The sequence below is a fragment of the Lissotriton vulgaris genome, chromosome 9 (genome assembly GCF_964263255.1).
Source record: "Lissotriton vulgaris chromosome 9, aLisVul1.2, whole genome shotgun sequence".
NCBI classification, from domain to species: domain Eukaryota; kingdom Metazoa; phylum Chordata; class Amphibia; order Caudata; family Salamandridae; genus Lissotriton; species Lissotriton vulgaris.
The window spans coordinates 505,064,967-505,079,537 of record NC_141697.1 but is presented as its reverse complement, the minus strand read 5'-3'; the positions used below and the strand labels follow the sequence as shown (position 1 = coordinate 505,079,537).

The window sequence follows — 14,571 nt, the reverse complement described above, 5'->3', positions numbered from 1 at the left end:
TGATGGGAGTCATTCTGGAGTTTATCCACCAACCTGGCCTGCGTGAGGATCTCATCACAGTCATGAAAGTTTAGAAACCGGGCTATAATGGGTCGAGGCCTGGCACCTGGTGGAGGTTTTTGCATCTCAAACTGGATTTTTGGTAGCTACATTGCCAATCTGAAGAATAATTCCACTCCGATGAGGACTCTGCCAAGCACTATGAGTGAGCTAACAGCAGAAGAAAGATGAGCCCTCCTGAACCAATGCAGACTGCCAGGTGGAAGAGTTACTAAAACTTGATCTATCCAGATGCACAATTTTAGTTACAAGTTAAACATCGATATAGACATGAAGAGATAAGAGTTTAGCCTAAACTTTTTACAAAGTGATCTCCTCAGGGTAGGAGTAACGCAAATCATCACACTTAGCTCTACTCACATTGGTCACATTGCAAGTCACATTTCAAACCTGCATATAGGTCCATCCTTAAACACTCCACACTAAGGACAGGTCTTTGATGTAAACACCAGACAACACAACAAAAGGATTTTCTCAGTACTAGAGGGAATGTTCCGATGATGACCCATGCCACACTAGCTGGGTGAGGGTCTGACTTTGTATATAACTTTTAGGACATAGTCAAGATAAGAAAATAACATTCAGAAAATAAGTGGGAAAATCGAATGTCTAGACCTTTAGTGAAATTTCTGTGTCATGTTTTCAAGTCTAAAATTATCTGCCTATGAAGAATGTCCCTACTTCCCTTGATAAAACTATGCCCAACATGTATGGGTGGGCTTTTTGTACATAAAATAAAAAGTCTGAAACTGCACCCATGTACAGTCAATATGTTATTCACGTAGAGTGTGGCAGTTGTATTTAGGTCCTGGGTCAACTGGCACCAAGAAAAAACTACCATCCCCAGGCCTTTCGAAAAGTAGCCACCCAGGGTATTCTTTAGTGTTGTGCCTTGCATACAAACCACAATTGTTTATTTTCCAGAATGCACTGCATCAGTATCAAATGGCTGTATAAAAACAAAAAAATAAACTGTCACCCATGTCCATGGAGTTAGCTCCAGTATTTGACTAGGTCAATTCTGAAAGCTAGAATACCAGTGGAATCCAGATCCTAGTGGCTTGAGTGGATCCATGCACATTGTCTTACCTAGAGTACCCTGCAAATGTCAATGTTTGATTCACAATTAGAATACTGCAAGTTTGTGACCGGAAACCTTGGGGAAGATACATCCGAAAGGTGTAACCATCCAGACCGGTAAACTCTGGAAGATACATCCGATGTGAAAGGTGTAACCATCCAGAATGTGCACACTTTTCCACATGAAAATGATACCCTGCAACCGTGGATCAGCCTATTGCATGGGACAAGAATAGACCAAAACTGTGACCATGGGAAAGACCAAATTCACTTTACAGCTTTCATTTGTTCCTGTCCAGTACAGTAGGCCCAAACAAAGTGGGGTACAATTTTTGTTGCAACATATGTCAGAACAAAAGGTGGTAGATTTGTATTTATCCCCAAACTTTACCTTTCAGAAATATGAGACAATTATATTACTTTAGCCAAAGTTTGATGCTGATGCAACACGCACAAAGAAAATATGGAAACTACGTTTCTTGGATTATTAGATGAACAGGTTTGCCTGCTTTGCTGAAGCTTCTGCAGCTTTGTGTCACATGTTTTTATTTTGTTTGCTTTATGGGCTGCCCCAATCTCACCTTGGGCACCCACGAGTTGCATCCTCTGGGGCTGGTACATCTCTCTGTGGTCAAAGTAGTGCAGGAACAACTTTTTCTCATCTTCCCTGAGGCGGGAGAACCTCAGATTTTCCTACCTACTAAGATTGTGGGCAGGAAGGTAAAAGGCCAGTGTGCACACTCCCTCCCGGACACTGGCGGGGTGGCGCCTGGCCATCTGGTCTCTCTTCTTCGTCCTTGTGGGTTCTAGGATCTGGTGTACACGTCATCACTGGCCAGCCCTTGGGAATTGGGGGGCCCATGCATGCCCCTCTCCTAAAGAAATAAATGAGGAAACAATGCGTCAAGGCCATGTTCCTTGCCCAACCTGGGGGTATATGAAGGAATATCAGCAGATGCCACGTGCTCGGTTCTTTATTGTAGATTATTTTTGTAAAAAAATCAAATCATTAAATAGGCATATCTCTGGTCCTGTTGGGCTGATTTTCTTCATCCTGGGCTCATTTTGCTGCGGATGGGCAGCTCTCTGCCTCCTGGCCTCTAAAAGTCACTTTGCTCCCTGTGGTATGTCTGCACTCCTTCGGTGGTCTTCTGCTTGGGGGGTATCTTCCACAGTCAGAAAGGAGACGATCCTCCCTGATGGCTACCAGGCTGTCTTGCAAGGCACCTGTGTGTCAGCAGTGGAGTCAAGGGCCAGTTCACCAAAGTCATGCGGGAAACATCAAAAGTACCCCTGCCCCTAGCACACATCCAGTTTCAGATCCCTTCCTACCAAAACTTCAAAGACGAGCCCTTCCTGTGTAGAATCCAGAGGTCTGGGTTTCATCCTTTAATCAATTTGGCCTGGGTTGTCCAGCCCGGGTGCAGTGTGACAATCTAATTAACAGATGCATATTTCATTGTCACCCCTTTCCTTTTTTTGGAACTGAATTAAGTGCTCCTAATTGCTCTTTTGTGGGGAGGCCTTTGATCCCTCATCTAGGGAGCATAGTCATTAACTTGGCCCAGTAGTGGGGACAAACGCTTGGAATCTGATTATGAGCTTAATTAGAGAAATATGACAAGTTTTATGTCCCATAAGATGTGGTTAATATAGACTGCAAATATTAATTAAGTGTGCATGTTTTACAATAGTTTGGTACCTTGCTGGACCTTGTACGCCTAAGTCGAGAGAAAGGAAAATGCTACTTACCAGTATGCATCTGTTCTTGGCATGTAGAGCTGCAGAGTTGTACACTGTGCATTGATCGCCACCTAGTGTTTGGCCCGGATGTTTGCAGTTTGTTGTTGTACTGAAAAGTTCTTTGGAAGTCACGAGTTAGGTGACTCCTCCTTTGGACCAGATTGCGCATGGGCATCGGCTCAATCCCCAGATTGTTTTTCGCAATGAGGGAAATGATGGAGCTTTGCAAGTACAGGAAGGATGCCCGTGTAATTTGTATCTAATTAAGATAATACTGGAACAGACAAGGGTAACCGGGGAGGCGGGTGGGCGTGTACAACTCTGCAGCTCTACATGCCAAGAACAGATGCATACTGGTAAGTAGCATTTTCTGTTCGAGGCATACGGGCTGCAGATTGTACACTGTACATAGATTATATAACAGTACCCACTCTTAGCGGCGACCACCCCTATCAGTTGCAGTAGTTTGGAATAATGTATTGGGAACAGCCTGGCCCACATTAGCTTGTTGTTTTATTTGCACATCTACACAATAGTGTTTTGTGAATTTGTGCGGTGTAGACCATGTAGCTGCTCTGCAGATGTCATTTAGGGGAATGTTCCCTAAAAATGCCCTTGAAGCTCCTATCTTTCTGGTAGAGTGGGCTTTAGGAGGAACAGATAGCATACGTTTAGCTTTGTGGTAGCAAATCTGTATGCATTTGACAAGCCATCTAGCTATCCCAGATTTTGACATGGGATTACCCTTGTGTGGTGGTGAGAAAGACACAAAAAGTTGTTTTGTCTCACGAAAGGGTTGTTTCCATTCTATGTAGTATAGCAATGCTCTTTTGACATCTAATGTGTGAAGAGCTCTTTCTGCTACTGACTGTGGTTGCGAGAAGAAAACGGGCAGTTCCACAGATTGATTGAGATGGAATGGAGAAATGACTTTAGGCAGGAATTTCGAATTAGTATGCAGAACAACCTTATTTTGATGCATTTGCAAAAAATGGTTAGTGCTTGTAGTTCACTAACTCTGCGCAGAGAAGTAATAGCTACTAGGAACGCAACTTTCCATGTTAAAAATTGTAATTCACATCTGTGTAGGGGTTCGAAGGGAGGCCCCATTAGCCGTGTGAGATCAAACGTTTAAATTCCATACAGGTGAAGGTGGTACTCTGGGAGGAATTATTCTTTTAAGGCCTTCCATAAAGGCTTTAATGGCAGGCACTCTGAACAGAGATAGATGTTGTCTGTTTTGCAGATATGCTGATATTGCAGCAAGATGTAGTCTAATAGACGTATAGGCTAAGTTACATCTTTGAAGATGCAGTAAGTAACCTATGATATGTTGAATAGCCACATCTAAGGGATTAATATTGTTGTTATGACAATATATTACAAGTAGTTTCCACTTGGCTGCATAATATGCACTAGTGGAGGACGACTAGCTTCTTTAATGACATTCATGCAGTCTGGAGGAAGGTTTAGATACCTAAAGTCTAGGACTTCAGGAGCCAGATCGCAAGGTTGAGCTGAGCTGGGTGCAAGTTTTGGTGTGGAACTACAGACAGTTGAAGCAGTGTGGTGTACCACGGTTGTCTGGCCCACGTTGGAGCAACTAGGATGAGGGTCAGAGAATGCTGCTGTAGTTTGCGTACTACTAGTAGCATGAGTGGTAGAGGTGGAAAAGCGTACGCAAATCTGTGAGACCAATTCATCCATATCGCATTGCCTTTGGACAGTGGGTGTGGATATCTGGCGGCGAAGATTGGGCATTTTGTTTTTTCGTGGGTGGCAAATAGGTCTATCTGAGGTTGTCCCCACATCTGAAAGAATGGCTGAAGAACTTGCATATGAAGTTCCCACTCGTGGGTCTGTTGTGTTTGACGACTTAACAGATCGGCTATAGTATTTTGTACTCCTGGGACATGTTGGGCTAGAAGGAATATGTTCTGAGGTATAGCCCACCTCCATATATCCTGTGCTAGTTGAGATAGTTGCAGAGAGTGCGTGCCTCCTTGCTTCTGTATGTAATACATTGCTGTAATGTTTTCTGTGCGGACTAACACAGCTTTGTTTGCTACTTGCTTCTGGAAAGCTTTTAGTGCTAGGAATACTGCTAGTAACTCCAGATGATTGATATGGAGTAATTTTTGTTGTGGTGTCCACCTGCCTTGCATGGTATGTTGCAGCAGGTGGGCTCCCCAGCCGGAAAGCGATGCGTCCGCAGTTAAGATTATATGGGGAACTGGCTCTAGGAACGGTTTTCCCTTGGAAAGGTTTTTGGTGTTCCACCCCTGCAGAGAGCGATGCGTTCGACCGTCTACCAACACACTAGGTCTGTTAAGTGACCTTGAGCCTGGTTCCATTGACGTGATAAGCACTCTTATAGCGGACACATTTGAAGTCTTGCATGGGGTACTATGAAGATGCAAGAGGCCATCATCCCTATGAGTTGCATGAACACTCGTGCTGGGAGGGAGTGTCGTAGCTGAAACTTTGTTAAGAGAGCTTGCATGCTGGCTATCTTAGCTGGAGTGGGATAAGCTAGCGCTGTTGAGGTGTTTATTGTGGCACCAAGGTACTGTTGTACTTTGGATGGCTGTAGATGAGACTTGGTGTGGTTTATTGTGAACCCAAAGTTATGGAGCAGCTGGATGGTGGCATAAGTTTGTTTTACGCATTGATTGTGTGAGCTGGCTTTTATGAGCCAGGGTCTAGGTACAGGAAGGGATGGATGTGCTATCTTCGTAGATGCGCTGCCACCACTGCCAAGCACTTGGTGAACACCCTTGGTGCTGTTGTGACTCCGAATGGGAGTACTTTGAATTGGTAGTGCTGCCTGTCTATTACAAATCTGAGATACTTCCTGTGAGCTTTTTGAATGGGGATGTGGAAGTATGCGTCCTTGAGGTCTAGAGTAGCCAGGAAGTAGTCTTGTGACAAGAGAGGACGGACTTGCTGGAGTGTGACCATGTGAAAATGGTCTGACTGTATGTATATGTTTAGCGGTCTGAGGTCTAAAATAGGCCTTAGATAGCCGTCCTTGTTTGGAATTAGAACGTATAGAGAGTAAACCCCCTTGTTTTGCTGGTGCAGAGGAACTAGATCTATTGCACCTTTTTCTAGCAGAGATACTACTTCTTGCTTTAACAGTGATAGATGTTCTTGTGACATTGGACGCTGTTTGGGTGGTATGTTTGGGGGGGTAGATGTTAGTTCTAGACAGTAACCTGACTGAACAATTTGTTGCACCCACCTGTTTGATGTGATGTTGATCCAGGCAGGCAGGAATTGTTGGAGTCTTCCCCCCACAGGAGTGGAATGTTGGGGGGAAGGGGAGGAAAGTCATTGGGTAGGGTTTTGAGGCAGAGCGGGAGGTGTTGATTTTGCCTCTGCCTTTGTTGTTGTTACCCCTGTAACCCCCTCTCTGGTAGCCCTTAGTGAATGTGGATTGACTAGGGGTTTTGTAGGAAGAGGAGAGACTTTCTGAGGAGTAGCCTCTTGTGTTGCCTCTGTATGATGAGCGACGAAAAGAATGTCTGGGAGCTTGCTGCTGCAAGGCTCCCATAAATTTTGCTGTGTTGGTGTCTTTTTTCATTTTTTCTAAAGACACGTCAACATTTGGGCCAAATAAATGAGTCTCATCAAATGGCTGATTAAGGACGGAGTTTTGTACCTCAGGTTTAAAACCTGAAATACGTAGCCGGGCAGGTCTAAGTAGTAAGGTGCTGGTATTGATTGCCCTTGAGACAGTATCTGCGACGTCCAGGGCACAACAAACGGAGGTATTAGTAATATTTTTACCTTCTTGTATAAGTTCATTAGCTCTGTTTTCATATTAGTCTGATAGGTGCTGCATTATGGACTCTAGTTCATCATAATGTGCCCTGTCATATCTTGCCAGCAAAGCTTGGGTGTTGGCAATGCGCCAGATGTTATCTGCTTGTGCCGCAGTTCTTTTGCCAGAGGCGTCAAGGAGCTTAGATTATTTATCTGGTGGGGAGGCTTCACCTGTTGTTTGGGAATTAGCACATTTACGTGCATTGGACACCAATTGTGCTGGGCCTTTAATATAAACTGGGTCTGCAGGGGCAGCTTTATATTTTTTCTCAATGCGAGGATTGAGGACCCTAGCTCTGAAGGGGTCTATAAAAACCTCTGTTGCGTGCTTGATGATGCCCTTAAGCATTGGTAAAATGGCAGTAGACCTTTGTGTGTTGTCAAAAGTGTCTAATAGGAAGTCTTCCTCCACTGCATCGGTGTGTAAGTCCACCCCATGATTTTGTGCAGTCCTTTGGACTAGTAGGTTAAAACCTATGGTGTTCTCTGGTGGGGAAGGTCTGGCAGGGTATACATCATCTTGTGGGACGTAAGGCACATCAGGGGTGTTGTAATCATCCCATGGATTAGGTGACAAAGGGGGACTATTAATCTTTGCTGGGTAATTTGCACCCCCACCTTCATAATCAGAATCTGTATGTACATCATCGTCTGGATTAGTAGATGGTGTAGGTGAATGATGTGGTGGAGATGGTGTAGGAGGAGGAACAGTATGGGGAGGTGGTGGAGAAGGGACCCTTAATGGAGAGGTTGCAATGTCTCTCTTCTTTGGAGGGGAAGGAGGTGCTGGCGCCTCAAGTGGTCTCTTCTTGGAGCTGAGAGTCAATTGTCCAGTTTTAGGATCCTTTACAAGAGTTTTTTGCTGTGGATCCGGTGTAAAAAGTTCCTGTGAGCAGGGCAGATCCTTTGACGTCGAAATTTTCGGCTCCGTAGGTTTTTTAGGCACCGAGTCGGTAGCTGGCTTAGGAGTGTGCCCCTTCGAAGTGTCTTTTACGGGAACCTGTTTTTTCGATTCCGAGAGTTTTTTCGGCTCCGATGCGTGTGAATCTGAAGCTTTGGTTGATTTTTTACCAAGCTCCAAGTGCGGTTTCGGCATCGATGAACCGCTGCCAGTCTTCGGCGCCGTGTGCTTGGGTGTCGAAGCAATAGTCGACATGGAAGAGGAAGATGGCTTTTTCTTCGGTGTCGGTACTGGGTCGGCACCAGAAATAGGCTGGCTCGAGCCAGAGCTGCCTGAAGGCTTAATGGGCTTTTTTGCCGGGCCCGAAGGCGGGGCGTTGGAAGCAGTCTCTCGGTGTGCACTGAGCCCGAAGGTGAGGGTGTGACAGAAGCCTTTTTTGAGGGTGTCGAGGAAGGGGTGGGGTCGACGGTCTTACTTACGACACGTTGAGCTGGAATGACTTCCTCGACGTCGGAGTCTTCGGCATCTGAGGATCCGATACTCTCCTCTGCGTGCTGGTGTTCTGGCACGTCGACTCCCTCTTCAAAGATGTAGTCGAGGATTGAAGCTGACGAGCGAGCCATAGTTCTTCGAGCTCGTCGTTCCCGAATGGTCTACTTGGAGCGGAATGAGGCACACGCCGAACAGTCTTTGGCCTCGTGCTCCGGTGAGAGGCAAAGGTTGCACACCTCATGTAGGTCGGTGTGGGGAAACTTCGACCCACATTGAGGACACGTTTTGAACTGCGTCCTTTCCATGAGCCGTAAAGTGAGGCCTAGGTAGGCCCGAAGGCCTTGGTCGACGACTGGAATCGAAGACTTCGAAGTGGTAAAGAATCGTGTCGATATGAAGCGTGATCGAAACAATACCGTCGAACTGGGTGAAGATTGCGTGCCGAAGGAAATTCGGTTCCAAACCGGAGCGCAGGAAACACATCCGAGCCCGATGGCGGAAAAAAACAATCTGGGGATGGAGCCGATGCCCATGCGCAATGTGGTCTAAAGGAGGAGTCACCTAACCCGTGACTTTCAAAGAACTTTTCAGGACAACAACACACTGCAAACATCCGGGCCCAACATTAGGTGGCGATCTATGCACAGTGTGCAATCTGCAGCTCATATGCCTCGAACATATACTTTATGGCAGATTTTGCCTATATCTATAAGACAGTGAAAACACCAGATTTTCCATTAGGCACTATAGACCTAAGCTATAAACGCCTACTCTTATTATAAGGCCCATCTTACACCTGTACCAATCCTTGCTGAGTCTCTTCTGCGCAGGGCTAATTATGCACAGATATTGAGCTGAGCACAACAGTAGCCTCACATGTGCATCACTTCCTAAAAAAATTATTTTGCTGTTTCAAAATTCTTGCTAGAGTATCATAGAGGGCTCAATGGAGGTCAGACCTAGCAGGTGATTCAAACCTTTTGTGAAGGGAGCGATGAGACATATTTGCTTGAAAATACCCATATTAGAGCGACGGATGGGGCGAGCCTGCAATACCTGACTACAAAATATAGTTTGTATGAAGTAAAGGACAAGCCAGGGAGGTTGCTGGCCTGGCTTAGTCGATGAGAGGCAGCGGCTAGAAGGATAACTAATGAAATGGACGTATGGAAAGAGACAGATGAGGAGTTAGCAGAAGAATCTGAAGGATATTTTAGGGATTTGTAACAGGACTCGAGCTTGGAAGGAAAGAAGGAAATAGGCAAATCTCAAACTGCCCATATTTGGAGAAAATGATGGACAGGATTTGGAGTAGAAGGTATTCACAGATGAAATGAAAGAGACTGTTAGCACATAAAAAGGTGGAAGCCATATGGCCCTAATGGGCTCCCAATGGAGCTTTTAAGAGATTCTCCGGTCTGCTGAGTGCCAATTTACAGTAGTTATTTAATAAGACTAGAGACACAGATTCTCTGCCACATGATCTAACCCTAGCAATCATCGTACCTTAACCTAAAGAGGGGATACCCTCAGATGATTGTGCATCATACCGATGACTCTCTCTTTTTAATGTAGATGTGAAGATTCTGGCAACCATACTAGTGAACAGTGTACTTAAATTGATGAATTCTCTCAACCAAATGGACAAATCTTGTTTCATGCCGCTGAGCTCTACGGGGCACAGTTTCCGGTGAGTAAATGACTGGTTAGCAGATATTCAATGTACATTAGACCCACGAGTCATTATTTCATTGGATGCAGTGCATTACTCATTTATGTTTCAGCTATTGTGAAGGTTTGGATTTGTATGGAGTTTTTGCGACTGGGTGGCACTCTATTGAGAGATGAGGGTGATGGTTCAAGTAAATGGGAGGACTTCTTTGGGTTTCTCCTCTGAAGAGGGGCACGAGATAAGTGTGTCCTTTGTCACCCCTTTTTTTGTTCTTTGGAAATGTTGGGTGTGCTTGTTGAGGGTGAAGGAGTTTAGATCATCCACGGGAAAGGGAGATCTCCCTTTACACTGATGATATTCTTTAATTGTTGCCACACCCTGAGTGAATATCCAGATTATTTTTAAAGTATTTGGTGATTATGGTAGTTACTTGGGTTGTATATAATTAACTTACTCCAATTTAGACCAAAGACTGGGCTCTGGAGGTGGAGCTCCTTCCAGGTATAAGAGAGTCAGATGTGGGATTCAAGTACCTTGGAAATTATATGACACTGGAGGAGGTTTTGTTCTTGAAAAATATGACACCATTAGTAAGAGAATTCCACCTTGATGTCATCAGGTGAGGGTCACTCCCATAGATGTTAATTGAACAATCAGCACTTTTTAAAATGATAATGCTCCCAACGTTTTTATACACAATCCACAATATGCCTTTCCACATATCAGAGGAGACCTTCCAGGGCATAAATAGAGACCTATGCATATTACTCTGGGTCAGTGGTAGGCCTCAGATAGCAATGAGAACAATGACACGCTCTGTAAATAATGGGGGAATTGCCCTCCCTAACATCAGAGCATATTACTGCGCAACCCAGGTTACCCCAATTACGAAAAGATTTGCCTGTACAGTTAAGAGAAACCACTGATGGCGAAACCCTCCTTCATGAACTATATATATTGCAGAAGGGATTGATTCGCTCTGCTCCTGGCTTCATTGACATCATTAGTGGTGTGGGAAGAGGCTATGCAATGTCTGGGGTGGAAGGGCAAAGTGACAGGAGAAAATCCACTATGGGAAGGAGCTATTGTAAAAGAATTGCCCAAACTGAATGGCTTTAAACAATTGTGCTGCAATAGAAATCACTAAGCTGGGGGACCTGATGGAGTGTGGTTCCAAGAGTTCTGTTAATAGTCTTCAAGCGGAATTAAAAATGCATCAGGGACAGATGTACAAATACATGCAGTTGAGACATGCATTCGAGTGGAAGCCCTGAAGTGGGCAGCATTACAAGAGTATGCCCCAATGCGAGACTGTCTATGGGGGAGGTGTGGCTGTATTGGCAACCTATTGAACTCATTAATAACATGCAGGATGGGTTGCAGAGTCTGAGGGATCAAAGGGAGGCGGATGTAGGAACAATGGTGAATGTGGACTGGGAGGCAGCCCGATGCATCCACGGGAAAAGGAAACAGTTTTATCCTATTAAAATACCTATACAGAGTTTATTAGAATTGAAGTAGATTGTGCAAAATGGGGAGGGGCCCCAACACCTTCTGTCAGAGATGTGAGACTAAGGAGGCAACATTTATACATGCAGTGTGTGATTGGCACAAGGTGCAGGAATACTGGCACTTATTATTATCAGAGCGAAGAGAAATCCTGATGTGTAGTTCTACAGAACTGCCTAAATATATAATTCTGTGGTTAGAGAATTACATTGACTTCCCGAAGCTTAAGCTTATTTTTTGTATGCTAGCCCTAATAATTGCCAAGATGAACCAGGCACGAAAATGGGCTACACATGCAATGCCACCAACAGGTAAATGGGGTGCAGGCCTAGACATTTATCTGGAGGCTGCAAAGGTAACCTACAAAAGTAGAGGCTGCCCCATTAATTTCCCAAAAAAGTGAAAGTGGTGGAGGCCAGTTTATGGTTTTGTGGACAAGGGGAATATGGGGTTGGAGAGGCCGTTAAGGTGTGAGGGTTCACTGAATAGATGACATGATCAGGATTGATGTGTTGTTGAGAATTGTACCCGCTAGCTCTTTTACTGTATTGTACGGGAAGAAACAAAGTATATCAGAGCAAATATTGGGTGGTGGTGGCAGCGTCTTCGGAAGCACTAAGCTGCAACGGTTGTCATTAGAGGCCAGATGTATCAAGATTCTGTTTTGCGAATCCTAAATAGCGATTTTTTGCGAATCGCTATTTAGAATTCGCAAAATGGAATGTATGTACAAAATCGCTATTTTTTAGCGATTCCTTATTATTCTTTATTTGCGAATTCCCATTTTGCGAATTCGCAAATAAAGAATAATTTCCAATGCATTTCTATGGGCCAGGAGGCCCATAGGAATGATAGTGCAATAATTCTCATATTGCGAATTCGCAATTTGCTAATCGCAATTTGAGAATTATTTCAAGGATGCAGGGGTGTCTCAAAGACACCCTGCTGCCCCCCTGAAATCTACATGTGTGTGCATGTGGCACACATACATGCCCTATGGGCATGTATGTGTGTCACATGCCACCCTCACAAATGCCAAATAGGGCATTTTTTAAAGAAATCGCAAATTACCACCAACTACAAGTTGGTGGTAATTTGCGATTTCTTAACACAGATTCGTAATTAAAAAATGTTTCATACATATCATTTAAGGAATCACAAAATTTGCGATTCCTTAAATGCTATGGCAAAATAAGAAATCGCAAATTATTGTGATTCCTTAAATTGCGATTTTTTCATACATATGAAAAAATGCAAAAACGCTGTTTGCGAGTCGCAAAAGCCTTGATACATCTGGCCCTAAGTGCTTTCTTGTTTCTGAAAATATCAATAAAAAATATTTAAGAAAATAAATATCAGGATTATTTCACTCGCAGAGCCCTAGAAATATCAGAAGATGCTAAATATGATATGTCCGCTACCTCCCTCACCAAAGCATGTGAAGTTTTAGCAGGTGTCCAGGTCTCAGTCACCAACAGTGTGGTTACATTTTAAACAAATTGCATGTGGTTCACTAATTAATCACTAGCAAAATAAACTAACCATGGTGTCAATAAAATACAGGATCTACATTGAAAGAAAACAGTATTTTGATCCTCATTGTTAATCGTTTCACATTTTCAATAATCTTATTTTTAGATTCTTTGGATACTATTTTCTTACTTAGGCTATCTTCAGTTTTATGAACAGCTTCAGCTCCTTAAATAGAATGTATTCTAAACACCCACAGAAGAAGTAAAGGTTTCCAGAAAAAAGGTGCATGCACTTGTAGAAAGAAATGTCATATTTTACTTATATCAGCGGGCTCAAATGCTGGGCTTCCACAACAGTGAAGAGTTTAGTCTTGTAAATAATGTACTCTTATTCCATATAGCATGCACTCCATGGAGACACACTGAATACTCACCAGTATCACTGCTGAAGATTTCTCTTCTTTTACTGTCTTGCTGTTCCATGCAGTGTGTATCTTTCTCACCTTTTATGCGGAATGAAATTACCTCTTGCTCTGTTATGTACAAAAGAAATATGTATGACACACAAAACACATAAATATCTAATATTGATAAAAGATTGGCCGACCTGCACAAGTCTATGGATGGAACTGATCTACAGCTCCAATTAATTCATACACTAACCAACATTAGTAAGTTAAAAATAAAGGCATCATGAAGAGGGTCATATTCTAATTTCCCATGATGGATTATTAAGCAGCATTATTGAGAAATACACTTACAAATTATACATTTTAGAATGCAAATAGGCACACCTACTCTAAATAGGCTGTCTTTTTGTAAAAATTGTGATCGCTTTTTAAAGTTTCCCAAAAAGCTAGTTCATGGTTGGTATGGACACCTTATAGGATAAAAGACTAGGGGCCAGATGTATCAAGCGTTTTTTCCCCGTTCGCAAATGGGCCACTTCGCAGAATCGCCCCTTTTACGAACGGGAAAAAGCTGTTTGGGCTATATCATCCCAAAAGGCATTCCCAAAATAGGGAATCTCAGAAATTGCGATACCCTATTTTGCAAATGCACTTAAGGAATCGCGATTTGCGATTCCTTAAATGTAATGCAGGAAGCCAAAAAAATGTACGACCTGCCTTTAAGGAATCGCAAATTACCACCAACTTCAAGTTCGTGGTAATAAGCGAATTCCATGGAAAATGCACTTTTTCGCAATTTTCAAGGTGCCATGTGGCATACATGCCCTTAGGGCATGTAAGTGTGCCACGTGTGCACACTTACCTTTTAGGGTGTGCAACAGAATGGCCTTTTGGCCCCTTATCACCCTTGAAATTGCATTTGTAATTTGCGAGTACCTTTTTGGTACTCGCAAATTACAAATGTCTTCCCATTCATTCCTATGGGCCTCTAAGCCCGTAGGAATGAATGGGAAGGTATTCCTTAATAGCGAATAGCAATTTGCGATTCGCAATTAAGGAATGTGTAGGGATTGCAATTATGATTATGATTGCGAAACCTACATACATTGTATTTTGCGTTTCCGTAATAGCAAATCTGTCAAATTTGCTATTATCCAATCGCAAAATCCAATATTGATACATCTGACCCTAGATAACATGTGTAGAGCTCACCATATGAATAAGTATATCTAGGGCACCACATTAACAAAAAATTCTAATCAGGTGGCTCAGTCCCGGATATAAAGCACTTTATGTTGCTAAGCTGTTGAGGCGCTGCACAAATTATACCATGCTACTATTGGGATGCGACCTCTAACATGTAAAATTGGTCCAACGCAGGGCGCTTATACATTATATTGCGGA

At 43.4% G+C, this 14,571-nt stretch overlaps 1 protein-coding gene across 2 annotated transcripts in view; it reads right to left on the bottom strand.

Moving 5' to 3' along the window:
* LOC147690330 (uncharacterized) overlaps nucleotides 1-14,571 on the bottom strand; it is a 129,000-nt gene that overhangs the window by 36,341 nt on the left and 78,088 nt on the right. For both annotated transcript variants that reach the window (XM_086937967.1, XM_086937968.1), the window contains exon 6: nucleotides 13,192-13,290. In XM_086937967.1, coding sequence (XP_086794093.1) covers nucleotides 13,192-13,290 — 99 coding nt within the window. The remainder of the gene's footprint in view (nucleotides 1-13,191; nucleotides 13,291-14,571) is intronic.